General features: G+C 48.2%; 10 protein-coding genes across 10 annotated transcripts; 6 read left to right on the plus strand and 4 right to left on the minus strand.

Moving 5' to 3' along the window:
- Positions 1-409: 409 nt before the first annotated feature.
- LY89DRAFT_673171 (uncharacterized protein) lies at positions 410-1,413 on the plus strand (the record flags this gene model as incomplete). The annotated part of the gene is made up of 2 exons (XM_018213341.1): positions 410-481; positions 511-1,413. 2 exons carry the CDS (start codon positions 410-412, stop codon positions 1,411-1,413), a joined length of 975 nt encoding a protein of 324 aa, XP_018067427.1.
- Positions 1,414-2,469: 1,056 nt separating this feature from the next.
- Positions 2,470-4,307, plus strand: LY89DRAFT_737969 (uncharacterized protein; the record flags this gene model as incomplete). Its single annotated transcript, XM_018220315.1, has 3 exons — positions 2,470-2,653; positions 2,713-2,903; positions 2,955-4,307. 3 exons carry the CDS (start codon positions 2,470-2,472, stop codon positions 4,305-4,307), a joined length of 1,728 nt encoding a protein of 575 aa, XP_018067428.1.
- Positions 4,308-6,456: 2,149 nt separating this feature from the next.
- LY89DRAFT_652505 (uncharacterized protein) lies at positions 6,457-12,737 on the minus strand (the record flags this gene model as incomplete). The annotated part of the gene is made up of 3 exons (XM_018212202.1): positions 12,532-12,737; positions 9,329-12,375; positions 6,457-9,279 (listed from the first exon to the last, which is right to left on the minus strand). The coding sequence occupies exons 2-3, from the start codon at positions 12,368-12,370 to the stop codon at positions 6,457-6,459; spliced, it is 5,865 nt and encodes a 1,954-aa protein (XP_018067429.1). The 5' UTR covers positions 12,371-12,375; positions 12,532-12,737.
- A 1,184-nt stretch (positions 12,738-13,921) lies between these two features.
- On the minus strand, positions 13,922-15,594 carry LY89DRAFT_737971 (uncharacterized protein; the record flags this gene model as incomplete). The annotated part of the gene is made up of 3 exons (XM_018220316.1): positions 13,922-14,635; positions 14,683-15,518; positions 15,570-15,594. 3 exons carry the CDS (start codon positions 15,592-15,594, stop codon positions 13,922-13,924), a joined length of 1,575 nt encoding a protein of 524 aa, XP_018067430.1.
- Positions 15,595-17,652: 2,058 nt separating this feature from the next.
- LY89DRAFT_592308 (aquaporin-like protein) lies at positions 17,653-18,747 on the plus strand (the record flags this gene model as incomplete). The annotated part of the gene is made up of 3 exons (XM_018209692.1): positions 17,653-17,920; positions 17,981-18,605; positions 18,672-18,747. The coding sequence occupies 3 exons, from the start codon at positions 17,653-17,655 to the stop codon at positions 18,745-18,747; spliced, it is 969 nt and encodes a 322-aa protein (XP_018067431.1).
- A 361-nt stretch (positions 18,748-19,108) lies between these two features.
- LY89DRAFT_737973 (uncharacterized protein) lies at positions 19,109-19,904 on the minus strand (the record flags this gene model as incomplete). The annotated part of the gene is made up of 3 exons (XM_018220317.1): positions 19,109-19,300; positions 19,348-19,762; positions 19,819-19,904. The coding sequence occupies 3 exons, from the start codon at positions 19,902-19,904 to the stop codon at positions 19,109-19,111; spliced, it is 693 nt and encodes a 230-aa protein (XP_018067432.1).
- A 436-nt stretch (positions 19,905-20,340) lies between these two features.
- Positions 20,341-21,495, plus strand: LY89DRAFT_200632 (uncharacterized protein). The gene is made up of 3 exons (XM_018205785.1): positions 20,341-20,407; positions 20,473-21,408; positions 21,478-21,495. Exon 2 carries the CDS (start codon positions 20,784-20,786, stop codon positions 21,300-21,302), a length of 519 nt encoding a protein of 172 aa, XP_018067433.1. The 5' UTR covers positions 20,341-20,407; positions 20,473-20,783; the 3' UTR covers positions 21,303-21,408; positions 21,478-21,495.
- A 576-nt stretch (positions 21,496-22,071) lies between these two features.
- On the plus strand, positions 22,072-23,551 carry LY89DRAFT_200486 (uncharacterized protein). Its single transcript, XM_018205784.1, has 2 exons — positions 22,072-22,636; positions 22,699-23,551. Exons 1-2 carry the CDS (start codon positions 22,311-22,313, stop codon positions 23,252-23,254), a joined length of 882 nt encoding a protein of 293 aa, XP_018067434.1. The 5' UTR covers positions 22,072-22,310; the 3' UTR covers positions 23,255-23,551.
- A 296-nt stretch (positions 23,552-23,847) lies between these two features.
- LY89DRAFT_785593 (uncharacterized protein) lies at positions 23,848-25,259 on the plus strand (the record flags this gene model as incomplete). Its single annotated transcript, XM_018222904.1, has 1 exon — positions 23,848-25,259. One exon carries the CDS (start codon positions 23,848-23,850, stop codon positions 24,988-24,990), a length of 1,143 nt encoding a protein of 380 aa, XP_018067435.1. The 3' UTR covers positions 24,991-25,259.
- Positions 25,260-25,638: 379 nt separating this feature from the next.
- On the minus strand, positions 25,639-26,535 carry LY89DRAFT_623209 (alpha/beta-hydrolase; the record flags this gene model as incomplete). The annotated part of the gene is made up of 1 exon (XM_018211006.1): positions 25,639-26,535. A coding segment is annotated over exon 1 (888 nt), but the record flags the coding sequence as incomplete, so codon positions are not given.
- Positions 26,536-26,602: the final 67 nt, after the last annotated feature.

Consider the following 26,602-nt stretch of genomic DNA (forward strand, 5'->3'; position numbering starts at 1 on the left):
TTTAGAAAGAATGAACATTCAGAAGGAGCGATAAATTTACTTACGCAGTGATTGTAATAGTACACGTTGAAGTGGACGTGCCACCAGCAATACAGATAGCGGTTTTTGTGGTCGAGGTTCCTGGAGATGTTGTTGTAAATCCTAGGTCGAGGCTGTGATGGAGGCCACGATCTTGCAGCTGAAAATTCCGACTTCAAGTTTGGCGAAGCCGGCTCGTTTCGAGTCTTACTTGATTTGGACTATCGTGGAACTTAACGTTATCAAACAGCGATCTCCCACTCCTCGATCGTGGTCCTCTTCCTTCTTTCAACGGGCAACGATCCACGACTACCTACAATTGTCAGACAAGAATCATCCTCCCACTGAATCCTACCCAACCTCGTCAAGATTGTGAGGATCTGCTATCGAAATGGATCCTTTGCCATTATTGAGCCAGCTCGAGCAGCCTGCTTCAACTTCAAGCTATGAAGGAACAGATCTGGTAAGATAAGATCTATTCTGTTTATAAAGTCCCACAATCCTGCAAGAACTGACCATTGGATTCAGGAGGAGAAAGACATCAATGAGATCGCATCTCAAGAGTCCACGCTTCTTGATTCGAATACCACGGCATCCACGAGTAGCATCTCAAGTCAAGAGCCAGCCCTCGAGATTGCCAACCTCCGAGCTCAAGTTGCCCAAAAGGAGTTGAACCTTAAAAAGGCCTCTCTTCGTATCATTGACCTTCAGGCTGAAGTAGAAGTCCTCGAGCGAGTATCTGAGTCCCAAGAATCCGAAAACGGAGAGTTGCGCAATCAACTTTCAAAAGAACAATCAGAGCATTCAAAGTCTAAGGACCTCTTGGCGAAGTTTGGCAAAGTAGGCGATGCTCTTGCGAAGGTTCGGATTGGCTGGATCTCAAATTGTGTGCAGTACGACACTGGCAAATGTATTGCAAAGCTTTACGGCGTCCCCGACATCAAGCATAATCGGGCAGCAATCAAGGCACGCAACATGATTACCCATGATGGTCAATGGGAGTTGGACAACTTGCTCGGCGAGCTAAAACTCCTCCCGCCACATATCGTCGAATGGTTTCCCGTGGTTTACGGCAGCACTTTGGGACAAAAGTTCAGCCCTCTTGGCATCAAGGTTCGCAACATGAATGGTTCTATGATCAGTTATCATGCGGGAAGTTTCTTGAGCTCTGATAAGGACGACGATTCTCATTTCAGCGAAGCCTGGAAAGCTTTTTGGAGACTCTACGAAGCTGCTAAAAAGATTTATGGAAACGACCATAAAGCTATTGAAAGATATCTGCGCGAAAAGACGAACGCTCTTGCACTTCTGGACGCAATGAGTAGCGTCAAGCACAGAAGACTTCAGACACTTATTCTGTCTCGTCGCGGAAAGCGACCAGTTACGAGAACATAATCGATCGACTGCGGAAACTTTCACACATTCTTCTCAGGTACGCAGACAATTGCATAAGCATTTTGAATCCTAGCTAACTCAGCTCAAAGATGTCTAGAATGATATGAGGACAATGAGAGAAAGCATGGAGGATGTTTAGCTTCGAGGTTTAGGAACGGGGTCTGGTCAACAGGGCGATTTCTTTTGTCAGGGGCTTTAGCCGTCAAAGGACACACTTCTATGTGCCCGAAAAACTCAATCCAACCAAATCACAGTCAAGAAAATACATGACCAATAAAAAATTTTTGTGTAGCTCTTCAAGATTTATGATGGTGATGACACTAGACCACTTACTTTCTCGAAGGCCTCAGTGAGCGTCATGGAGACTCGTCCTGGATGCCTCCTCTCTGGGGATAAGGTGCTCAAGTCGGATTGTTGAGAGGTAAAGGGGGCAGTTTCTCAGCTATAGTAAAATTATTCCGAGTGATTATCATTACCCAACTAGTCATACTGATGAGTTGACTGTTCTTTTACATGATTACTGTGAGTATTCCTTGAACCATAGGCGAATCTCATGTGAAAAGTTAGTGTCATTATCGGCCCGGAAATTTACAGTGAAACTATGGCAAATATAGTTAACCACGACAGTTTATCGGTAATGGTCATCACTCAACCAGCCGGAAACTGCAATTAAGGCTGTAATATCCTTTGCCACTCATGCTAGGCACAAACGCTTAATGTTGTTTTGAGAGTACTGGGCTCCGCTACAACAATGAGTACTTAAGAAGTCTAGCTCAATTCTACAATGAATTCTCTTGCAAAAATGAAGGAAATGATTAAAAACTATGTTATTCTTGCAAGTCAAGAGCTCAACTTCAAAATTGCGCTCTCCTTCACCCAACTGCAAGAGGTTTAGCTTCTGATATTACCTTCGCTTAGCTTAGCCTTCTCCTAGGCATCTTGCTCAGCACCTACCCCACCTTCTCCTTCTACCTTGCCTTACCCATCTTCTTTCCGACTCTTTCCTCAACCTCAAAAGCTTCGACCTTGAGAACAAACAGTACTGGCTTTGCGACAATGGCTACGAGCAAGAGCTACCTTAAGATTAGCAATGAGGTTGATACCTTGAAGCCTCAATTGCTATCTTCCTTCAATGACTTGAACAAGATCGACTTCAATTCACTTGATGCCGAAATCAATTCTCATTCCGATGGCTTGCTTATGAAGCACAACGAGTCTCTAGCTAAGGAGAAGAAGGCAAGTTACTCACCGTTTGTGTATGTTCAGATCTACTTACGAATACTAAACAGCAACGTCAAGACACGAAGTCCATTGATTGTGAGGCTCTTGGAAGTGATGCTGAATCTGACGACGATGAGGCTCTCGAGAAGGCTGTCGAAACTGCGGAGAAGCTCTGGCAATCAAAGCTTGCTGCACGAAAGGAGAAGAAGCTTGTGGAGCTTTTCAAGGAAGCATTTAAGAAGGAGAGAGAGAGCGTTAAGTCTTTCATGGTATGTGACTCTCTTGAAAACCAAAAAGAATACGATGCTGATTCTGGTCAGGATGTTGCTTCTCAGATTCTTGCCGCTCTCGATACCGGCATCGGCGATTGTCAAGTCGATGTCGATATATCTGCGGTCGACCTTCCCACTGCGATGCCCGACACAAACAAGTCCTCAGGGGTTTCTGGCAGCGAAGACAAGGTTGCGAGCTGTGTCACAGTACAAATTGAAGTCAGCTCCGACACCGCTGTTGGAATCACCGCTGTTACGCCTCTGGCTCTCACACCGGAAGACAAGGATACCAGAGACGACCAAGTCGAGGATACAAATGGAAACATTACCGCATCCCCCGTTCTTGTCGAGTTGTCCAAGCAATCCGGGGCCATTAGAATTGTTCACCATGACGAGGCAGCGGTACAACAGCTTGCCAGTGCTATTGCCGACGCCAAGAAGCATAATCTGCGAGCTGAAAAGCTGGAGAACGATTTGACCAACTTCAAGTCCAAGGTAAAGGCTGCTTTTGAGGAGGTTGTCTCGACTTCGGTGGCACACAAGGAAGCCGTCATGGAGAGCAAAGAAGTCCTCTTGGCGAAGAAGCTCAAGGATCGGTACATTGCCGAGCAAGTCATGACCATTCCCGAAGTTCTTGCCATCCTCCCGACTCGAGATGATCATGGTGGAAAAGGCGGCGTTGTCATTCGCGAGATCCTCAAGCTGCACCGACGTATGAAGGAATTGGACCACGAATACAAGACTTTGAAGGACAAGAACCTCGATCTCGACGCATTGTCTGCTGCACTTGAGGCTGTCAAAAAGGAGAATACTACAGCCAAGACTGCTGTTGCCAAGCTAAAGCGCGAGCTTGAAGAGAAGGATCCACTCTTCCAAGTCGGTGTTGCAGTTCGTAGAGGATTTCTTGAAGCCGTGAAGCGAACTTGGGTTAATGGTGACATGAGAGTTGTCCGAGGTGATCCCGACAAGTACTTGATCATTGCTAAGAATGACGCTGTTCACCGTGGCAACTACCTTGCTGACAGAGATTTGTGGGTTGGTGGGTACTTGAAGACAAAGGAGGAACTCGCTGACTTCGAATACGTCTACCATGTTGCCCTCAACCCTAAGGGTATCCCTTTCCCCAAGTTCATCTCCCTATACAACATGTGGGGTTCTATGGTTGCCTGTTACTTCAAGACCGCATACACCCACGACAAGTCGAAGGATGAAGCTTTCGAGCGGGCTTACCTCGAGATTCGAGCTCTGTGGACCAAGTACTCCAAGGGAGTTGAGGCCAAGGAGGCACATGAGAAATTGAGTGCTTGTGCCTTGGCTGCTGGTAAGTTCCATCGAATGAACTCCATTCTAGAGGATACAGCCCATAAGGAGCGAAACCGCTTGCGCCCAGGCAGCAATTGATTACACGAAAGGGAGATTTGGTGCCATTAGTGGTCAATCACTTGCTTTTGACTGTAGTTTGGAGAGCTTAGATCAAGATATGGTGCATCGAATGAGGTGCTCGGTCATATCGTTTTGAGCTTTGAGCAGCTATGGTCTCTTAGATAGCCATGACAATGAACGCATAGGGAGCATCACGCTTTCTGCTAGGCAACTGTAGAGGTGACTAATATCGAGCTCAATGCCATGCATAATCGTTCCCTCCAAGTGACTCCAATGAAAACACAACCCAGAAGTAAGCCATTGTACTAGTCGGAGTATAAGATATATCACTTTAGGTCTTCACAGTCTTAAGGAAAATTCTTGAGAAATGAAGCTCGTTTATAATTGAGATGCAAGATCTTAGGTGGCTCTTACACTTCTAAGGCAGCTCTCTCATGATTTCAGTTTAGTAGTCCACATATTTGAATCTGCCATTCTGTGTTGCCCACTAATTCTGTAGCGATAGTGTCTTCAAATCCCCAATTCTTAGTGTAATTCTAGGTCTAATCACTGTGAAGATTGACTTCTTATGATCCAATCCATCATCTTCTTACAAGGATACATCAAAGATGTGATTTGGTCATCTTTACCGACATCTTCTAACTCATTATTTCTTCTTCCAGTACCTTTAACCCTTGAACCCCACAACCTCCACAGCCCCCACTACCCCTTTCCAAACCTCGGCTAAAGTCTTGGCATGTCCCACCACTCCTGAAGCGATGACCAAATCAGCCCCCCTCCGTCAAGGGCTCATACTCTGCACAAAATCTCTATCTCGCAACATTCCATCTAATTCTCCATTGCCGAGTATCTGCGTTCCTCGATGATTCTGGGCTTGGGTCTAACATAGAGAAGATGCTTAGTTGTCCCAGCACTAGCTACATCACCGCCCCCAACACTTTTTCCATCTCTGCTAACCATGATTTGATTAACCCCTTTCCCCTACGCATGTCCTCACATCCTCATGAGTATCAACATTTTATATCACTCTTCCAAAACTCTCTGAAAATATGCATCAGCTCATCCGCATTCTATTCCTTAGGCGATGAATTAAAACTCTGATAAACCGGCACTACTCTAAGACTTCTGAATAAGTTACTAAACTAATTCTTCTTCCTCTATTTTGGTATCAAAGAGACATTCAATTTTATGTAAAGTCCTATTACAAGCAAAGTATAGTAACATGTGACACAGATTCATCTACCCAAGTACGGTTTTCTCTTTGAAGAAAGAAATTGTTTTGATCATCTATCCTTTGCAACAAGAAGTTTTAGAAAGCAAAGTAGTTTGATAGCAACAAACAACCACAAAAAAGAAGAAACGAAAGAACCCACCGACTCTGATCTCCCTAAAAATCTATAATAACTAGAGATATAGAATTCAAGGAAGAGTAATAAGTATTCAAATTTTACAATAAAGGTCTATACTAAATTTGCACATCAAGGATATTTAAAGGATGCAAATAAAGAAAAACTAGTATTAAGCATATCTAGGTTTAAAATAATACTTATAAAATCTATAAGTCCCAGGATATTTAAAGCTATCTTTATGCAGAATATTCGAATTTTGATCCCTTTAACATATTACGTTGAAAGGCACTATAGAATCCTAGGACACTTAAAAAAGACATCTATATAAACTAAGTTAATCATTAATTTCCACAACGTAAAGTGCGCATAAGCACAATATAATCCTAGGAAATCTAGAGAAAACCAATAGAAATTACCTTAAATACTAATTTCAAATACGGCAGAATCTTAGGACATCCAAGAAATTCCACCTTTTACAAAAATTCCTCAACCCTAGATTCCTAAATCACTCCCCACAACCATTCCACAACCTACGTATAATCAGAATTATCAATCCTTTTTCACATTTCTAGACTTCTTCAGCTAAAAACCACATGCACAATCACGTCCACAATCACAAACACGAAAAAAACACAAATTCACACACAAAAGAACGAACAATGAATTCACACAAACACCACCCACCCCGTCTAAACGCCCCCACCCCACCCCCCTACTATACAATATCTACAAAACTCCACAACAAACTCGTAACATCATTACACCCACCCCCAATCTCGCACCCCAAACCAGACACGCACCCACCCCACCCCACCACCCTACATCCCCTCCAAATCCACTACACTCTTCAGCAGAGTGTAGATCCACCCACAATCCCCCTGCCTCCCACTCTGGAAGCACCACTTCTCCGTCCGCCCGCTGACCCCGCCGTACGTGGGCATGATGCCCACCCGGCCCCGCTCGTCCACGATGTCCCGCCAGATCGTGACAAAGATCCCCGTGTTCCCGCCTCTGCTGAAGGCGTCCGCTCCCAGCACCTCATCGATGATGACCCGTCCGCGGTGGGACTTGCCCACCGGCTTCAGGGTCACCAGGATGTGCTTCTTCTTCCCGTGATCGAGAGAAGAAGCCTGGTGTTGTCCGGGCTGGGGGTCGGATACCGACAGCAGGGCTTGTCCGTGCGGGGCCCAGTTGTGCCGCACCCGCGAGTACAGCAGGATTGGGATATCTTTGGTCCCCATGGTGGCGGACCGCGAGCCCCAGAAGCTGGTCGAAGGAGCCTGGCTCCCGCCAGGGGTGTCCGGAGGACTGACATTGGAGAAACCAGACGAGCTGGTCGGAGCAGAGGATCCTGCAGTGCCACCAGGGACCCGAGAGACTGAGGACTTTCCAATATTGAAAAGTCCGCCTCCGCGGAATCGCTTGAGAGGTGAGGAGCTGGTTGAATCTCCCACACTTGCTGGTGCACCGATCTCTGGCTCCGCTCCGTCCCGGCGGAAGCTTCTCTTTCTGAACAGCCAACCACGGCGGCGCTCGGCGGCGGCGGGCTCCTTCGGACCGAAATCATTGAACATCCGCTCCTGTGAAAGTGCGATCCACTTTTTGTTCTTTGTGGACGCATATTTGACTGTAGCGTAGAATCTTCGGGCATCGAGCGGCGTTAAATGTCGGTACTGGATATGATTAACCTTCTGGAACCGAGATCTAGTAGCCATTTGCGAACGGACTTGGACGTCGATTGCGTTGCTGGAATAGATTGGGACATTTGGAGTGAGGTCTTGGCAAACAAGAGGATTCTTGACAGCAGCTTCCGCAGTGATGAGAGATGTAGTTGAAGCATCGAAGTCGTCTCGTCCAAGTCCAGCATAATGATTCTCGGCCTCGTAAGTGTCGATCCATCCAGGTCCAACTGTTACTTTGCAGGGCACTGTATGAATATCCTCCCATTTATTTCCGTTCCAATAGGTGACCATGGCCATGAATGTCTGAGGCTCCATTGATACCGGTTGCTCAGGTCTCTGGTATGGTGCTTGAGAAGCAGAGTTCGAAGGCGCAAGAGAGCCGTTTGGAAGACTGTACAGAGAACCAGAGGGAGAAACTTGTCGTCGACCGTAGATCGCACTTTCAGCTGGGAGCGAGCCTGGCATGTCGTCGACTTCTGCTCGTTCAAGTGGATCAAGTTCATCGAGAGAATCGTCAGAAGTGGAATAGTCATCAGATGAGGTAGATAGGTCTTCGCCAGAAGAGGCTCCAGATGCAGCAGAGGGTTGGTATTCGTGTTTGAGAGGTGAGGATCCGCGTCGATTCTTTGCCTTTGGTGTAGCGCTGTCAATAGCAGGGATGTTCTTCAATGTGGGAGGTGTGACCGGGCTTCGATGAGCAGGTGGAGGAGGTGCGCCATCATCTCGTGGAGTGGTAGGACGGCTCTTGGACATAGTATCTGGATCAGGTCTCATAGACTCCTTCAATGGTGTGCTGCTGTTCTCGACTCTTGGCTTTCGTAGCTTTGGGATTTGGAGCATGCCATCCATTTCTTCAGTTGTCTCGTTCTTAGCTTGATATATGTAGCCACTCTTCTCATGTTTCTCATCCATAGCTTCCTCTACTCGTCGTTCTTTGTCGGGAAGTGGTAGAGCACCAGTCATCACCATATCCATTTTGGAATCCAGCTCAGTAAAAGGGCATGTAACATTGTCATAAGGCCGACCAGCAGGGCTAGGTTCTGGCTTGAATCTTCGCAGCTTCCCGTGGCCAGCGCGGGCCAAAGCATCGTTGAGGTCTTTAAGGTCGTAGACATGATCATCGCTGAGAGGCTTGATTATATTTCCGAGTTTCTTCCTGGCATTTGTCATAGGTCCGTGAGGCTCAGACTTCGGTGGTGGCAAATCAGGTGAGGGTGGTTCTTCAATATCCTGCTTCGTAGCGCTAGCTTCTTCATACTCGCGGCGACGGCGTTCTCCAATGGGTGGCTCTTCTGGGACTTTTTTCTTGAGGGTACCAACAACGCTTCTTAGATCGACTCCTGGGGCAGAGATAATGGTTGAGACCTCGGGATCAAGCTCCATGGTCTTTTGTACAACAATGCCAGGGAATGGTCCAAGAGGTAGGATCTCGAGCCATTCATCTCTGACCTCCTTTTCATCTGCTTCGAGAACGATCAGCTCCTTCCATTTCTCATTGCCTTCTCCACCTCGAATCATGACAACAAGCTCTGTATCGGTGTCTCCCTTGCGCGCTGATATATTAGATGTGAGGACCGGAGGAAACAATAGAGAGGTCTTGTGTTCAGTAATCTGTGATATGAGGAAGTCGCTTGGATCACGTAGATCAGTTGATAGATTGCGCTGAGCTTCCCGAAAAGTGACTTCGACCTGGCACACCAGATGTTGACCAGTTGAATGAGACATGTCGAACTTGAAGACGTCCTTCATGCTAACTTGGCGAGATCTGTCAATGGTAAAGCCTTCAGCAGGTTGTAAAGTCTTTGGGTCTTGCGCGCGAGTTGTATCAGTATTGTTGGCCTTCATGTCTTCTCTGCGGGCGTATTCTTCCTTCACTCGTCGTTGGCGGTATGTATTGACTCTTTCAAATCCCTCATGAACCTCTCCAGCCTTCTTGGTAGGTCTCTTCATGACAAAGCCCTATTCAGAGTTAGCAGGACAGCAAGTAAATAGAAGTAACATAGCTCACCTTCGTGGCCCTACTCAGGTTCTTGAGCCGACGCATTGGAGCTTTCAGTAGATGGGCAACGTCAACAACCTCACCACTGTCGCGGATAACGTCTCCGTTCTGGTTGACTGGGAGGGTGTCCATGTCGGGCTCACTAGACAAAGATGCTTTGCGTGAAGCAGGTGCGAGATTGACAACAACGTCTTCAAAGCCAGTACGCCAAGCACGTAGGTAGTCTTCGTAGATCTTGAGTGCTTGTTCAGCCCAATGCAAAAAGGAATCTGGATCTGTGAGAGGAATTCGTTTGTGCAAGCTTTTCAGTCGTTCTAGCGCAATTCCCATGTCGACAATGGGTTGTGTGAAAGACGTGCCGGGGTCTGTTGACGGATAAGCGAGGGGGTCGAATAGCCCAGCAGCCACAGCAGACTCGCTTTTCGAGAGAACACACGTCAACAACACAGGAATTACACCGTCAACAAGCGTATTCAACTCTCTCATGTACTTGACTTCATCCTCACCGACTTCTCGAAGAAGATCTTCAATCGTTGCGTCTTCTAATCGTGTTCGTCTCGTGCGGATGCTGTGTGCTGATCTGATGCTTCCAGCTCTTCCTGGCTGAGTCGTGTCGGGCAATGATAGCATTGACACCAGATCTGCATGCTTTGTCAAACGTCTCTTCAGGCCAGTCTGTCCTACTTGTCCTTCTTTCTTGCTCGTGGATTTCTTGCTTCCACGAGATAGGCTGGAGCCTGTAGTGCCACTGAGGACTGTGCCTTGAGTGATTGTGGTATGTGAAAGCTCTGATCCAGTTCCTGTATCTGAAGTTGCGGACGAAGAATTACTGAAGCTTGTCACAGATGCAATCGTCGAAAGTGATGGTCCGCCAGCTACTGGAGGAGGCCGCTTTTGGTACGAGTGCGAAGGCCTAGTCTGTTTACTCTCTTCGAAGACTGGCTTGTCTGTAGCGCGCGGGCTTGTTTTTGGTGCTTGGTATATTGGGATGTCCTCTTGCTCGCTGACAATTGAAGACTCTGTCTCTGTAGGGTCAATGTGTCCTTCGCGAAGGCCGATGAAGTCAAATGGACTTGGAATCGCCGTCTTAGCCATGGCTGATTCTCCCTTGAAGGCATCGAATATGGCATTCTTCAGATCAAACTTCTTAGCTGCTTTGGGCGAAGAGGTGATACGGGTTGCAGGAGTTCTCTTCAGGCCCAAGGGCGATATAGGTGGAGAATTGCCCATACTTGGAAGAGTTTCACGGTTGTCTCCACGCTTCAGGGGCGACCCAGGTAAGTTCTGTTCCTTCTCTGGCTTCGGAGTTTGATGCTTCTGCTTATGTTCTCGTTCAGCAGTAAGTTCGCGTTCTGTTCGATCATCCTCCTTGAAGCTACGCATACGCGAGACTGGAGACTCTGGAACAGGAAGAGATGCATCAGCAGTAGCTGGGCGGTCAGTAAAAGGATCCGTGGTACCGTTCAACCAGGTCTCGATACTAGGTGGTTGATTTGGTCCTCCCCTGGCTGGCTCGGTATCATGAACTCTCTTCATGCCCTCGGTATACACTCTCTTCAGCACTTTTGGTACACCAAAGCTATTATTTCGCTTTGGCTCAGGTCTCTCCGCCCTCTTCATAGTGTTGGCTTCAGCGCCGAGGGGAAGATCCAGAACACTGAAGGCCGAATTGCCGAAGGGAATCTCGTCGAGCGATTCAGTTACATCAGATTTGCGATTCCTGCGTTTGGACGGACTTGGGCTCATATATGATGTCGCATCGTCACCGTGTATGGTGGTATTATAGGAAGTCTTTCTCGAGCGACTCTCAGACTCTGTTGGAGGCGCAAGATGCTCGCTCTTCTTTCTAGGAGTGGGAGTAGGAGTATCATTCTCTTCTTTTGGCCGTCGCTTGCTGCCGTCATTTCGAGTCCTCTTGATCTGGATCTCTGACTGAACGGATTCCACATCAGATGCTCGAATGCGAATACCATCGTTTGCCGCGCTGAGTTTTGATGGAGTACTGCGACTGCTGCCACCGCTTGGTCTGTCTTTAGATGGCTTGATTCGAATCCTATCATCAGGTGAAGGAGACCTCGAAGGCTGTACACGAATCCTATCACCAGAAGGGCTTCGTCTCGAAACCTTCCTGCTCCTAGGCTTATCCTCACTTACCTCGCTCTCGGCTCGCCTGACCTTCCTCTTGGGCGTCTCGACTCTCTCAGGAGGTTCAGGGCTCGCCATACGCTTCACCCAATCTTCAATCTTTCTCTCGACTGGAGGATTGATAGCCGTTGCTTGCAAGAAATTCTTCGGAATCGTGGCTCCCTTTCCGGGTGGGCTTCTTCGCCTATTCTTCATCCAGTGTTCGTCACTAATGACTCTCTTCTTGGGCGCCACGCTCTTACTTCTGGGTTTCTCAGGCTCTTTCTCCTTGGGCTCAGAATCTCTCTCTTTCCGCCGTCCAGGTCTCGGAGAAACATCCTCGCTCATAAGTCTCGGCTCAGGCGTCTTGCTCTTCGTCCTCGAGTTCTCAGCCCTCAATCCAGGTTCCGGCGTCCGACTCTTCCTCCGAGCAGGTCTCTTCACCTCAGCCTCAACCTCACTCTCCGTCTCATACTCCACCACAATTTCATCCAACCCCCTCTCAATCTCCGGCTCCCCAGCTTTCGCATTATTCTTCTGCCACTGCTTAACCCTCTCCTGCACCTTCCCCGGCTGCTGCATCTGCTGCACATTATTAACCCTCATCTCCGCCTTCACAGCATCAAGACTCTTCCTCCGCGCCTTGACAGACTTCCTCGCCGGACTCGGTCTCCCCAGCAGAAAGTCCCCCAGCAAAGTCGGCTCAGGCTTCTTCACACTACCCCTCGCCCTCGCCGGCGCGGAGTTGGGCGTCTTGTTCGCGGCATTGGCAGACGCTTTGCGGATGGGCGTCGCATTCTTCTGCGCGGACGTCTTTCGAGCGGTAGTTGGTGTTCGAGGGCCACTGATGCCATTGTTTACGTTATTGGTGGAGGCTTTCCTCTTCGCGGGCGTGTGCGCAGGCTCGTCTTCGTCTTCTTTGGCCATTGTTTCTAGAAGGGGCGAGTGAGGTTAGTCTTTGTCTTCGGCTTCATTCCTTGTTTGCTGGTGGAGATTCGGAGGGGAGGAAGTCGCATTCCTTTCCTGTATCTGCAGCGGAAGGGAAGTGAAGTGAACAATGGGAGAAAGGAAAGAGGAAGGAAGGGTACCTCAACAAGTCTTAGACATTGGCTGCGCGGCCAAACAACAGCTTTCTCTCTTCGTCAGGTCGGGACAAGGACGCGCATGCTGCTGCTCGACTGTATGTCTTCGACAAGTACACCTGCACGCTGCTTGTGGTGTTTGAAGCTGTACAAAGAATGGTGACGATGAAATGTCCAGATGGCGACAGGGCATCCACAAATGCGCAATTGGGTCGATCCGGCTGGTTCCTCTTTCTCTCTTTCGATATGGCAATTGCGTATCCGATCCAGACGCAGCTTGTGATAGACGCCAGTAGTTGGTGGAGCAACGCGGGATTGGATGTGGACCGAGCGTCTTCTTGGTTCAGCCTCGTTGCTATTCCTGGTCCCTCTCTCTAGATTACTCTTCTTCTTCTTCATCGACAAAATTTATGATCAAGAAGAGAACAGGAAGATTCTCACGATGGGCTTTGACTTCCAGTCAGGTATCTAGGTGTACGACAACAGAGTCACATTAGCCCCATCCTTTCTATCTTGTTTGTATACCACGAAAACGCATCCAATATCGTATTTCCTGGTTTGTTTACCATCAACTCGCATATCGGCCGATCCCCCTGTCTATATCAGAACGGGCTTTCGGTAAGAACGGTGATTGGCGAGCCTTGCACACGAGGCCGACACATGGCCGTCACTCAATCCTCAGTAGTGAAACAACGTGGAATTATATTTTTATGTTCAAGATCTAGGTTCTTTGGCCTCACAACTGGCCAGAAACACAAGTTTGAGCTTATCCTTCAGGCTGTAAGTGGTGTTCAGCTGTCGAAGCATCCATCTTCCATGCCTTGATTTGCATTCTTGCATGCGCGATTCAGCAGTGCAGGGGTCGAAACTTGGCAACAAGAACAGGGTTGTAGTCTCAAGATAGCGGACACTGATGCATTGGGAAGGGGAATCATATGTACTGCATTTATGGGCATGGGATAAACTTCCACAATTGGATAGGAGATTGCTGGCGGATGTTGGATGTTTGATTGTTGGTGGTGAGATTGAGACACCGCATCGTGTTGTTTGTCGCTATTGTTTATCTATCACAATGCTGTTTGTGCTTTCAAGTTTTTGGAATACTACTCCAGAAGATATGGAAGTGTATGAGAACTTTCTTCACACTATACTCCCTTCAATCGATACTAGCAGAACGTATGAAATGGGTAGGACGATTTCGAGGGCTAGTTCTGCTTCTGCATCTTCTCATAACCACAAGAGTAATTTCTGGGCATTCTCCGCGATTTACGCAATCTGCGCTATTCGCGCTGGCATCGATGGAGATTCTTAGAAATATTTTCTACCTCAAGCCCCCTGAATTTTGGAGAGAATTTGTTTCAGTGTCATTATTCATGCCAAATCCTAAGATTCCACCTCAATCAACAAACTTCCTAAACTGAAACGTATCATCCACCTCATCACTCCCTCCACTCATCATCATCCCCCCTTCCTCACTCTCCTCATCAATCAAATCAGCAATAGAAACCTTTCCTTTCCCACCCTTCTCATCCGCCGGCACAAGCTGCAACGGACTCTCCTCCCTCTGTCCATAAATATCAAATCCCCTAACCTCAGCATCCCGCCACGGAACCTCACTCTCGTCCTCAGAAAGTGAAGCTAGAATACAATCTTGAGAATCACTGAAGAAGATAGCAGGTTGCGAAGCATTCAACCATCGCACGGCTGTTTTTCCTAGTAGTTTTCCACCTGGGATCTGTTTGGCGAAATCGATGACCTTGGGACTTTCCCAGGATGGGTCCCAGAGATGGACAAGGCCGCGATCGCCTTCACACCTGATCATGAGGAGCTCGTCGATGGTGGGGTGCCAGGTCGCTTTCGCGATGGGAGCATGGAGGATGATTACAGATCTCAGTGTACGTGTGCTGCCGATGTCCCAGATCCAAATCGTGGTCGGCATGTTCTCTGTCCGTGTTCCCAATAATGTTCCAGAGTTGTCGAACATCAGGAGATTGGTGCCAGTCTTCGTCTCTGTGTTGGCGGGAGATGCTATGGTGGGAGGGCAGATGGATTGTGTGGCTTGTATGAATTCGCGGTCGAATCCTCCAGGGACGATTTGTTCTTGCCAAATCTGCCATTGTCAGTAAGTCTCCTGGACTTTGAGGAAGGAATTCTCACCTGCAGAGATTCTGCCGGTTTGACAGCAGCTGGATGAACCAAGCTCATAGATTCGGAGAACGAGGGAGCAGAGAGTAAAGTAACTCTCGCGCTGTAATCTCCCAAAGCAATATATGCACCATTCCCACTCCATTCGAAAATCTTGATCCCAGCTCCTAGAGCAATATCATCGTCCGCGGACATAGGCCCATTCCAAGTCTTAAACAAATGTCCATCCGCCGTATAGACAAACAGTCTATGTCCTTGCGACGCCGACTCCCAAAGTACAAGCCATCTCCCGTCTGAACTCCAATACAGTCCCTGCGCATCAACACTCTGAGGAATCCATGACCTTAGAACATCCAGCGTCCCAGGAGTATGTATGCTAACCACATCCTTCCCACCACTCCTCGTCAGAAGCGCTAGATGTGAAGTCTGCGGTCGATACGAATATCCCCTCGCCGCCACACCAGCATTATAGAATTTCGGCGCATTGATATCCACAGCTTTCGCCGTCGAAAGATTATAAACCGAGACTTTCAGCCCATATTCCGAGAACACCAAAACCTCATCATCCCCAGCTCCAAAAGTAACCAAAGTTACTTTCGTGGTCCCCGCATTCGTGATATTGGCAGCGAATTTCGCGTTGGTGAGAGAATAGACTCGTATGATCTCTGCAGAAGCGACGAGTATCCGATTCGAGGATTCGGACCACAGGAACCATGATACGGCGAGATCTGGCGGGAGAGAGATAACGCGTTGGATTTCTAGGGATCGCGTTTCTCGAATGCTGAGTTGGGAGGGGAAAATGGTTGCGAGGTATGCGCCATTGGGGCTTGGGAGGGATTGAGTTGATGCTACAATCTATTAGTTCCAGAACTTCGTTCCAGGATTCTTGCCAAACTTACATTTCAAAGATCTCGAGAATCGCATCTTGGCTATTGTCGCAATCGCAAATTCGTGAAGTTTGTTTACTTTCGTCGCACTTCACGAGACCTTACAGGGGTATCTCACGCTAGCTACCAGATAAGATAAGCGGGACTTTCGGACTCACGTTTTCTCCGAGCGGACAGTTTTTTCTCCCTCTTGCATCGACGGTTCAATGCAAGCACCACGCCTCCTTCGCTTTCTTTCGGATTCAGCATGGCTTTGCTAAGACCGAGATGCAACTGGCAAGGAATTATGACTGCAGCATTGGAAAGCCGACGATGATGATGACGGGAATGATAATCATGATTACAGAGATTGATAGATGGCCGAGTCGAGAATTCGGCTGATTACTGATGATGAGAAGAGGAGGATATGGTGAGATGGAGGCAACGAGAATTTGGACGACAAGGGACGATCACGAGTCACGGCAAGGATACACAGAGCAAAGCAGTAGTTGATGGGAAAGAATTCATTTTTTATATCCCATGATCCGGAGCAAGACTTTTTCCCCATTCAACAAAAGAAAGATACCCAAGACCCGACATCCACTGCATCCGACATTCCCATCTCTACCACCACCAAACAAGAGCCAAGAATCCATCAAACTTCGATCAATCCAGCAAGCTATGGCCAGTCCTTCCAGTGCTGTCTCGTGGACAAAAACACCTCATGTGAAGGACCGACGTTGCCGGAAAGTAAGATCGAAGAATTTTCGTAGGATTCCGGTCTCGTGCCCAGATAATTTGCCTTCAATCCCGAACAGAGGACCAGCGCTCAATCTTCCAGTTCTATGATAGAGCCTCATGTGAAGTATTGTCGCGGTCAAGTCTGTTCGGAGGAGAGACATCTGGGAGATCGTTGATTGTGACCATTAAAGTATGACCAGTTGAGGTATAAAGTGATATCTGGATTCTGTTAGTGAGAGTTCGAAGGATGAGGACTTGAAGAGGACTAACAGTTTGCTTTGCAATGCAAAGACCAAGAGTAGATTTATTTCAGTTTCCGTGTTGCAATCATCCATAGCAGTAACGCCAGGGTGACAAAAGGGTGGTTGATAGCTTTTCTCTCCGCCATCGTGTCTTCAGCGAGGGAGGTTCGTCGATTGTTGTTGATAGAAGTATTCGGCATGTATCAAAAGCATACTTCGAAGTTCAAGTGAAGATGTATTGGTTTGCTGGTAGAATGTTCTTGATGTTGATGATTAAAAAAAAAAGAACAGATTTCAAAGTTCGACCAGTTACTCATATATCATTAATCGTCGTCCTCTCCACGCTTATCCCCGATCTCCATATCTACCGAATGGGGATGACGGCCGTATGTTCGCGGTGCTAACCGGACCCCGAACCCACCAGCATTCCCTCAGCCCCTTACTCAGCCAACCGCCAGAAAATGGATGACTCCTCTACTGTAGGTAGCGACCACCACACCGTTTCAACTCCGATCCCGAGAGTTTCAAGCCACAGGAATCTTGTATCGTCCGACGCCGCCTGTGCATATGTACTGCGCACCGCTCTACGTTGCGAACTCCCTTCTTTGGCAGTCGTTCCTCGCTCGCCTCGAATTCGGATTTAGGTAAGCGGGTGCGAAGTCAGCGACCGAGACTCGCTGGCGGTTAGTTTCATGCAGTGGAGTTATTCAGCAGAAGACCGAAAGAGTCAGAGCCATTGACCAATTGTTTTCTTCTGTCTCCGCAATGCTTGATTATTTTGGAAACTTCGAAGTAGGAGATCTCTGATTCGTTGGTAACCCGGTCTCCTTTGGGATCTGGGTCAGGTGATTGACTCTCCCGCTCTTCCCAGCGGAGATGAGCGGGATGAGTAAGGATGGCTAAATATTGAAGTATCCTTCCCAGACTTTTCAATGATCTAAGCTTCCCTCGTTTTTCAATATTATCTTATGTTCGAGATTAGACTGGTATCGTATACACTGGATATCACTTGACCGCGCTTCACTCGGTCCCTTTCGTCGTTGCGAAACCTCATCCTTCCACCATTCCCCACATCCTATCTCCGCTCCTCCCGCTGTATATCCGCTCCATCCACCATGACCGCCAGAATCGCCATGGCACGACAAAGCGATGTCGAGAAAACCACCACAGCTCCAAACCTCCCTGCCTATGCCCCCCAACCGGCCCAAACCAACACTCATCCATTCATCGGTCGTCTTGGAGGAAACCAGGGTTTCGTACTCGATCGAAATGATTCGGCCAATGCATCACTCCTCAAAGATATCCCTGATGCTGCTCCCTACATGACATTGCGGGAGCAGCTTGATCTGAAGGGATTTATGTGTTTATCTTTGTGGAAATCTGCTTTAGCCGAAGGGATGGGTATGCCTCCACCACTTTCTCTCCTCCCAGATCCGAGTATAAGCTAACAGATCACAACAGGAGCAATGATGCTAATCTACCTCACAATCTGGACCAGCATATCTCCCCATGTTCTCCCCACCCCACCAACCACCCAACTCGGCCCCTTCGACAACGCAGCCTTCATCGGCCCCATCGTAGGTGGAATCACAAACTGGCTCATCCTAACCCTCTTCACCTTCTCCTTCGGCGCCGTCTCAGGCGCTCATTTCAACCCCACCATCACAATCGCAACCTTCTGCGTCCGGCTCTGCTCCCTCCCCCGCATGGTCCTCTACGTCTCCTTCCAAACGGCCGGCGGGGCTCTAGCCGGTCTCCTCGCTCGCGCCAGCTACGGGACCAGAGCCTTCAAGGTCGGCGGGTGTTGGCTTTTCGACGATATTGTTCCGGTCAGTAACGCTTTTGTGGTGGAGTTTATGTGTTGTCTGATCTCCATCTTTCTGGCGTTTGGAGTGGGCTTGGATCCGAGACAGAAACAGACCATTGGTCCGAGTCTGGGGCCGTTCTTAGTGGGCATGGTGCTTGGGACGATTAGTTTTGCGAGTGCGTTTGCGAGGTATGGGTATGGAGGTGCGAGTCTGAATCCGGCGAGGTGCTTTGGGTCGTTTGTGGGGAGTGCATTTCCGGGGTGGCATTGGATTCATTGGTGAGTTTCGCAATTGTCTCTCTTGATCCGGTTTGGAGAAAGTAAATTGACATATGGAATTTTCAGGGTCGCGCCGATTGTTGCTTGTATTGTGCATGCAGTCATGTATTTCATTGTGCCCCCTTGGCAAGGGCAAGTATAGCCAACGATAGCTGTACAATACATAAGACATCCAAAAGCCATCCTTGCTCAACACTTTATCCTATTCAGAAACTCAACCGAAGTACCGGCACACATCTCCAACCTTGAACTCAGCTCGGAAATGCAGTAAGACCTGAAGTCAAGCTACAGGCTTAGGAATTTCCAGCTCGAGAGGTGCTGGACCGAAATTAAGGTCGAGGTGTTGAATTAGTAGAGTCTGGAGGTGTGTACTTCTGGGCTGGTTATGTTGAGGATCAGCATCTGATGTCGTTGCTTGCATCGTCCTCACTCTCTCTATCAGAACTATTCGTCCCAGCTCCTACGAGGGACAAAACGGTTGGGATCAGCCTCAGCTTCTCAACTCAAAGTCTCTGCTCTTGTCTGAAACTCGTCCAGAACGTCTTCCCATAGTTTCTAAGGGAACTCTCCTTTCTCTCAACAGCCTCAAGACGCTCCCTCTCGTCCACAGTCTCTTTGACTAGTCGCATGGCCTCTTCAACTGCAGCAAAGGTCTCGTAGAAGCCAAGTTCGTAGCCTGCATCTCCCCAACTCTCCTCATAAGCGTCAATATCGTGGGGTGCTCGCTTGATCATGCACCGACGCCGGTCCTCCCACGTTCGATCCGATGGTAGGATTCGCACTCGGCAGCGAACTTGCCCTCTTTGGGTGGTGGACCAAACTTTCGGATCATGGCTCTCATTGCCAGCATCCATTTTCTCATTCGTGTATGAATCTCGAAGGCTATGATGACTTCGGATGTATCCGCTTGCTGATTCAGAAAGTCTAGTATGATCTGCGTGCATGAACATTCTCCGGGACCCTGTGCCTCGCCGTCGTCGTCGTATGCTGTAGGGAATTCTATTCGTCTCATGTTTCCGAGCAAAGCGTTGGGGTCTGTTGCGGCTGCTCCATAACAAGCGTCGATCACGGCGAGAACGTTGCCGGTCATTTTTCTGGGGTTGGCCATGATATGGCGCCAAGGAACACCGCAGTTACTCGGATAAGTCTTCGTTGGTCTTTTGGATGTTAATGGATTATCCTCCAAACAGTGAGGAAGAAAGGAACAACTTACACCATCAGAAATTCGCCCTCGTTGTCGTGCCCCGCATGATAAAAGAAGAAAAGAGAGTTCAAACTCGTACTCATCCCAATTCTCATGATCCGGAACTGGTCGTCAACAAATCTTCTACTCTCAGCTGTCCCTTTGCCTCCTGAGATTCGGAGGAAAACGGTATAGAAGTTGCATCGCTGTCTGAATACCTCTTCCAGGCCTTTTACTTCCTTCAAAACCCCGAGATGGTCGTCTGCAAGGTATGTGAGAAGAACGTGGATTTCACGGATGATTGATGCATCTCATGTTGCAGAGCTGGTGGGAGTGGCGGGGAGAAAAGCGTGTTGCTTTGAAGGAGCTGGGAAGAAGGTATGTGGGGTTGGAAGAGTTGCCATTGTCAAGTATTTTGCATTCAATCGCATTATGCTATTGTAATCGGGGACTCGATCGATGAATGAGCTGAAAGGCGGTTTGCACTATGGCTAGATGGAAAGCGATGTGTTGCATGGAAAGATCTTGGAGCAAAATGGAGATATGCTTCGGACGGCAGGAGACCCAGGTGCACGAAACAGACGACAGAAAGCAATAGGAGAAGACTTGTGATCTTCAGGTCAGTACAAGATCTGTGGGTAGAGTATTGGATGAACATACTGGTCAACTAAGCGTTGTCAAAAGCTGTTCCAATTTCTCGGAGTCGCTCGGCGCAAAGCAGAACGACGACAAACAACAACCAGAGTTGAGGAAAGTACGATTGCTACAGGAGGAAAGGCCCGCAGAATTGTGCAATAAATATAGATAGGACAAAAGAATGAAGAAGATCCTGGGAGGCAAATGGTGGCCGTCGAATTCTGGCATCGTTCCGATTATCTCGTGGTCAAATTGTGCATCTGGGTCAGAAATCCTATGCAAGGGATTTCAAAGCAAAATTCATGAACGACTCTTCGACAACATCCTGAGCGAAAGCACTGATCTTGCAATAATCCTCTATGGTTTCATCTCGCAGTGATCAAATGCTTCGGATCTTACCCAATCAAAGCACGAACCGAAGTGGCTGGATGACATTCAGGGGCACACGTGACCTGCCTCGATTTGAGGCTTCGAGGCTTCCACATTTCGGACAGGGGCGTCCTATATCGTCAGATCTTTGTGGAATACCACGGAAGAAAATTCTGCCAGCCTCTGGACGAACTACCTTTTTGATCCTCCCATCAATTGCGCAAGTCTTTGTCCCCTTCAGAATACATCAATCAACCACCCCCATCGAGCAGAAGATCTTCAGAGAACGTGCCAAGCTTGCCTTATTACCCAAGCTATTCAGCGATTACTACTACGGCCCGAGTCCTTCTCGTCCCACCGAAATGTCCTCGAGTTCAGGAACACCCTCGACATTGGAACAAGAAACAATCTTGCCACCGTCTGGAACGCAATCGTCATGCAAGCATATACGACCAAATGCTGATCGCAGCAGTCTCCGAGCGCAACAGATCTTGTTGAACGGGACTTGATGACTTCGCACGCCTAACAACTTCTGCTCCCTTGGTCTCCACCTTCCGACCTCCTCCAAAACAAATACGACAGAGAGATCTTGATGAAATGACTAGCGCAACAGTGGTAAGAGCACCTTGTCTGTTGTGCGCAAGCCGGACGAAACGAAGAAGCCAAACTAACATCGTCTTACAGATGCACCAACAATATGTCTCCTTAGCCTCTGGCTACTACCCCTTTCTGGAATGCTGGAGTCACGCCCTCCCAAACTACAAGAACATCAAAGCAAAGAGAGCAATATATCATTACAGTAGCAGTCGCAGAACATTGATCATATCAACAACTCGACGCCCATGCCATGTGGACTTTTATGACCCCTCTATGATCTGCCTGTTGGCTACTGGAAAAGCCAAAGCCACGGTATCCTGCCGGCATTACCAAACAGAATCTTTCCAGAGTTGTCAAGCAATGGCTGAAACAAATACTAGAACTCGATGTAGTGCAACAACCAACAGGAATCTTCGGTGTCCCGTTGCGACAAAGCATCATTTGACCTAGCTGTCAAGAGGATGACCCGGAAAAGAAGGGAGAAGACAGGCACTCTTAAGTGCTCTGCCACTTCTCTGCCAGATGGAGCTCGAGGTTGTTTGTAAAGGGCTTCGTTGCCGCTTTGCATTGTCCTCGATTTACAGGGACATTTGAAACTTCAAATTTGTTATTCTTTCTTGACAGCTTTTGCAATTGCAAAATCATCTTTGAAGAATGCATTTTTGGAGAAAGAAATTGTCCCCAAGAGTCCAGGAGAAGTGGCTTGGTTGAATGCTCTTCGAAAGGTTGGCGCCTTGTCGGCTATGGTGAAGAAGGGTGAATTTTCCGCTTGCTGCTGAGTGAGAAGCGCGTCACGTTCAATCCGACCACTTTACCGCGTCGTTTTCAACCTTCTCTTGCTGGAACAATTCCTTTCGCCTTTGCTTTCCTTCGATCCGATTGTACCAACAGCTCTCGACAACCGTCAACAACTCTTCGCAATGGCTGAGGCAGCTTCCAGCCACAATGTACCATACTATAAGCACGTCTTTGTCCTTGTGGTGTCGTGGGTTGACGATGATCTTGGGGTCTTGGAAGAGGAGGCCATACCATTGGCCCAAGTATTCAGGGACAAGTACAACTACCAGGTGGAGCACTTCCTTCTGCCCCTGGCACAGCCCGAAGCGGTATTCCATCAATTCTTCAAGGAAAGACTTTCGGCTATCCTCTGCTCGCCAGACAATCTCCTCATTCTGTACTATTCCGGACATGGCTCGAAAGGATCCTCTGGTTTGATTTGGGGTCCTGGCAATGAAGGCCACGAGAAGTAAGTCAGATTGCTGGAACCTCAAGGTTCTCGAAAGTCTGTCAGCTAATTCGGATACACAGAGCATACGAAGAGTACCTCTACCCGCCAACGATTCGATGGAACAAATTCCAGGAGAGATTTATCGACCCCGCCCGTGCAGATGTAGTCCTGATGATAGACTCCTGCCATTCCGGCGCCGCTCCATCCGCTTCTCTCGCAGCCACTCTTCTTGCTTCACCCGAGCAAGCGAATTTTCCTGATCTCCCCCCTCTCAACAACCACCACCGGGTGGAAGTTCTCGCTTCCTGCGGAAAAGACAGCCTTGCCCTGGCCCCTGGCCGCCGATCCTTCTCCCACTCCTTGATCAAGGAGCTCAAGTCCCGCGCAAAGACTGGTGCCCCATTTACAGCCTCCGAACTACTCTTTGCAATCATACCACGGCTAAAGGCACAAGACAAGAAGTGGATTTGGCAGAAGAAGAGCGTCCCGCCGTTGTTCTTGCGGGTCTGTGGGGACCCTGACATCCCGAGTATCGAGCTTCGAGTGATGGAGAGGAGGGAGGACAACTATGAGGACGAAGACGACACTTTGGTGGAGAAGAAGGGCTTCTGGACACGAGTTTTCAGGACGTGTTAGACTTCTGTCTGTCTGTCTGTTGTTGGAGTATCGAATGAATGAACGCACAAACTTTCGCCCGACAAAATTCTTCTTGAATGCACTTGATGAGCAAAGGCATTTTGTTCTGTCCTTGTGAGAGTTCGGCGTTGCCTGGGATAATCTCTCAGGACTGGGGTTGTCGTCATTCCTTGTAACCTGCTGTCGTCAATTCTTAGCGACCACGTGACCAGCTCTCCTTTCAATATCGCTTCACCTTCACGACCCACTTCTCAGCCCCCTTGCTGAAGCCATGGACCGCAGCATTCCTCAGACCCGCCCTCCAAAAAGTTTTCAGCCACATCCTCCTAAACATCGATGGATCCTAAATCAAGGAGGTAATACTACAATAACTTCAGTGTAACCCTCTGTGACGTGCGGAATGCATGGCGGCAGCCTACTTCTACTCCCGGATGCTGGCCAACCTCTCCTTGGCATGAGAACCTCTTCCGACCATCAAATGGCACCATATACTCTATATGACAGAGCATTATCAGGAGATTTTTTGGTCGTCCTCCTTGGTACTCGTACGATTCATATCTCGTTGATACCAAGAGCCAAGATCTATTTTCGAGATGCGCAACTTAACGACGGATAGAGCAATTAACTCTGACATACCAGACAATGACGCTTTTCTCGAAGCAGAAGACTACAAACACATCTCATCATGGAGAGCAGACACACCCGAGACACAATCCACGGGCGGAGAAGAGTACGAGCAAGTCTTGGCTTCTCCATTAGCAGCTACACCAGATCCAAGCAATCTTTCTCAGCACACACGGCAGAGGACATCACACTTGGAAGCAGAGATCTTGGACCTAAAACTCAAACTAATCAAGACTGAAATTGAGAGAGATAATGCTGTAATTGAGTTGGAGCTTGCGACAACTGCATTGGTGAACTCCCGAGCCGAAGTCTTCGAGATGGACAAAGAAATAACAGTGATGGGACACGACTTGGGAAGTTTTCGTCTGGAAGTAGATGATTTGACACGCCAGTTGAAGAAGAAGGAGCCACTCTTCCAAGTCGGCGTTGCAGTGCGGCTAGGCTTCATGGATGCTGCCAATCGAGTCCGTATCAAGGGAAATGTCAGCATCATCTCACAAGATCTTCACGCTGATCAATCGATCCTGCAAGCGAAGACAGACGCATGCCACCGTGGGAATATGGTAGCAGATGCTTCTCTGTTTGACCCTGAGCTGGAAATTCGAAGTGCAAGAGATCAAATTCGCACTTTCAATTACTTGTACAACGCGAATCCCAGTTGGCCTGCAGATACACCACAGCGATCGAGATCTTCTTCCTTCGATGCTACTCAGACTACAATTTCATTAAGCAATGCTGATGTCAGCTTTCTCGACACAGAACCACACGTCGCCAACTATGATGATCTGCGAAAGTTCCAAGCATGCAGCGACGCCATAGTTTCTCATCCAAAGCTTCTCGAAGTTCGAAACATAAAGGCTTCCATGATCGCTTACCACTCTTGGACGAAGTACAGCCACAGCAAAAAAGCAGATGAGCGATTCCGAAAATTAGAAAGAAAAGCTGCAAAGTTGATTGAGCGTTGGGAAGAAGAGTACGGCATTGAAGATGGGGGTACGAATGTTCAATCAAAGAGAGAACAACTTGATGCTCTTTTGAAGGCAATGTCTGCGATCTTGAAGGAAACAGTGAAGAAAGAACATGGACGACTGCAGGGAAGGCGAGGACGCTAGGAACGACGTGGAACAAATTGACCTGGCTGTTGGTTCGTTGACGAAGCGAATGGAAAAGCTGTTAAAACAACTGGATTCTGATCTAAAACGATGATGCGTACTTTAGAAAAGATGGAGTTTATGAGTATTCAGCAAGATACCTCCCTATGTTAAGTTGCAGTGATGAAGCAGGCCTGCTCCACTTGATGGACAGTGCTCGCTGGCAATATTCCAATTGATCAATTGGAGGGTGTCTGCGTATCTGTAGTTATATAATGCACATCTTGAAGAACCACTCTTCATTCACTGCCAAGATTGTACAAATAGACGCAGCTAGTTAGAGACCTTCTTTCTGTGACTCATTGCTGCCAGTAGGCAAGCATATCAGGCTTTTCGAACGGTATTTGGGGACCTGGAATGGTGAAGGTTTCACAATCTCCATTCTTTGCGCCGCAGGAATACATATTTGAGGTGTGACGATCAAGAGCTAGTTTTGCGGCTGGCCAATCACAACCCGATGCGAGTTTTAGTCTAGCTTCCCTGTACATCACCCAATTGATCAAACCTCCCTCATGATGCAGTTGTGCACACCTTTTATATACACGAGTGTGAGAAAGATGAATTGATTTACAAAACGCTGAGACTCGAGTCCAAAGTATCGATGAGGTTTGCAACCTCCTGTCCAATCCTATGTGGATGATCCTCCTGCAAATAATGCGTTCCCTTCCCCAAAAACACACCTCTGACATTTTTCAAGTTCTCCATGTACCATTGTGCTTGCTCCTCTCTTACAAAAGTTCCAGGCGTCGCCCAAAACATAAGCTTTGGAACTTCGCTATCCAACAACCAACTGTGGTACTTTTCCGCGATATCATAGACATCCGCCGGAGACCCCTCAATGGGTATCTCGTTTGGCCAACGATAAACCGGCTCACGGGACTTCTCATCCAGGAATGGCGATTCATAATATGTCTTCTCCGCTTCAGTCAACTCCCGTACTACTCCTTTAGGCAATATTGCCTTGACGAAAAGATTGTCCTCGATGAGGAGTTTACGCCCCACGACCGGAGTACGAAAAGCTTTGAAAGTCTCCACGGCCTGACTTTTGCCTGCATCATCCCATGCTGGGAAAGGTCGAATGAACTCCATGAAAGCTAGACCAGCCACACGGTCTTGATGGTGACTTGCCCAATGAAATCCTAAAGCAGAACCCCAGTCTTGGATCACGAAGACGACTTTTCCAGTCGGTGTGATGGCATCGAGAAATGCATCGAGATAGCGAACGTGGTCTACGAAACGGTAGGATATGTCTGGTTTGCCCGATTTGCCCATGCCAATGAGGTCTGGAGCCACGCAGCGGAGTTTTGGGCTAACGTGAGGTATGATATTCCGCCAAATATACGACGAAGTTGGATTTCCGTGGAGGAGGATGGCGGTTGTGGCGGAGCTTTTGGTGCTTCCTGTATCGATGTAAGCCATCTCTGAGTCGAGAACGGCAGTATGTCGCAGAATGAAGGGAAAATCTGAAGAGATGTCAGATTCCGGAGGCTGAGCCATAGTTCCGAGAGTTGAATTTGGATGATAGTTCAATAATGATTGAGTATCCTCGAGTCCAAAGGGTGTAGATCAAGTG

The sequence above is a fragment of the Mollisia scopiformis genome (assembly GCF_001500285.1).
Source record: "Mollisia scopiformis unplaced genomic scaffold LY89scaffold_20, whole genome shotgun sequence".
Lineage (NCBI taxonomy): Eukaryota > Fungi > Ascomycota > Leotiomycetes > Helotiales > Mollisiaceae > Mollisia > Mollisia scopiformis.

Bases quoted from the DNA above. Each gene is read 5' to 3' on its own strand.
- LY89DRAFT_200632 (XM_018205785.1), top strand. From the start codon at position 20,784: ATGGTTTCATCTCGCAGTGATCAAATGCTTCGGATCTTACCCAATCAA.
- LY89DRAFT_200486 (XM_018205784.1), top strand. From the start codon at position 22,311: ATGGCTGAGGCAGCTTCCAGCCACAATGTACCATACTATAAGCACGTC. The intron at 22,637-22,698 runs GTAAGTCAGATT...TCGGATACACAG, and splicing joins GGCAATGAAGGCCACGAGAA to AGCATACGAAGAGTACCTCT.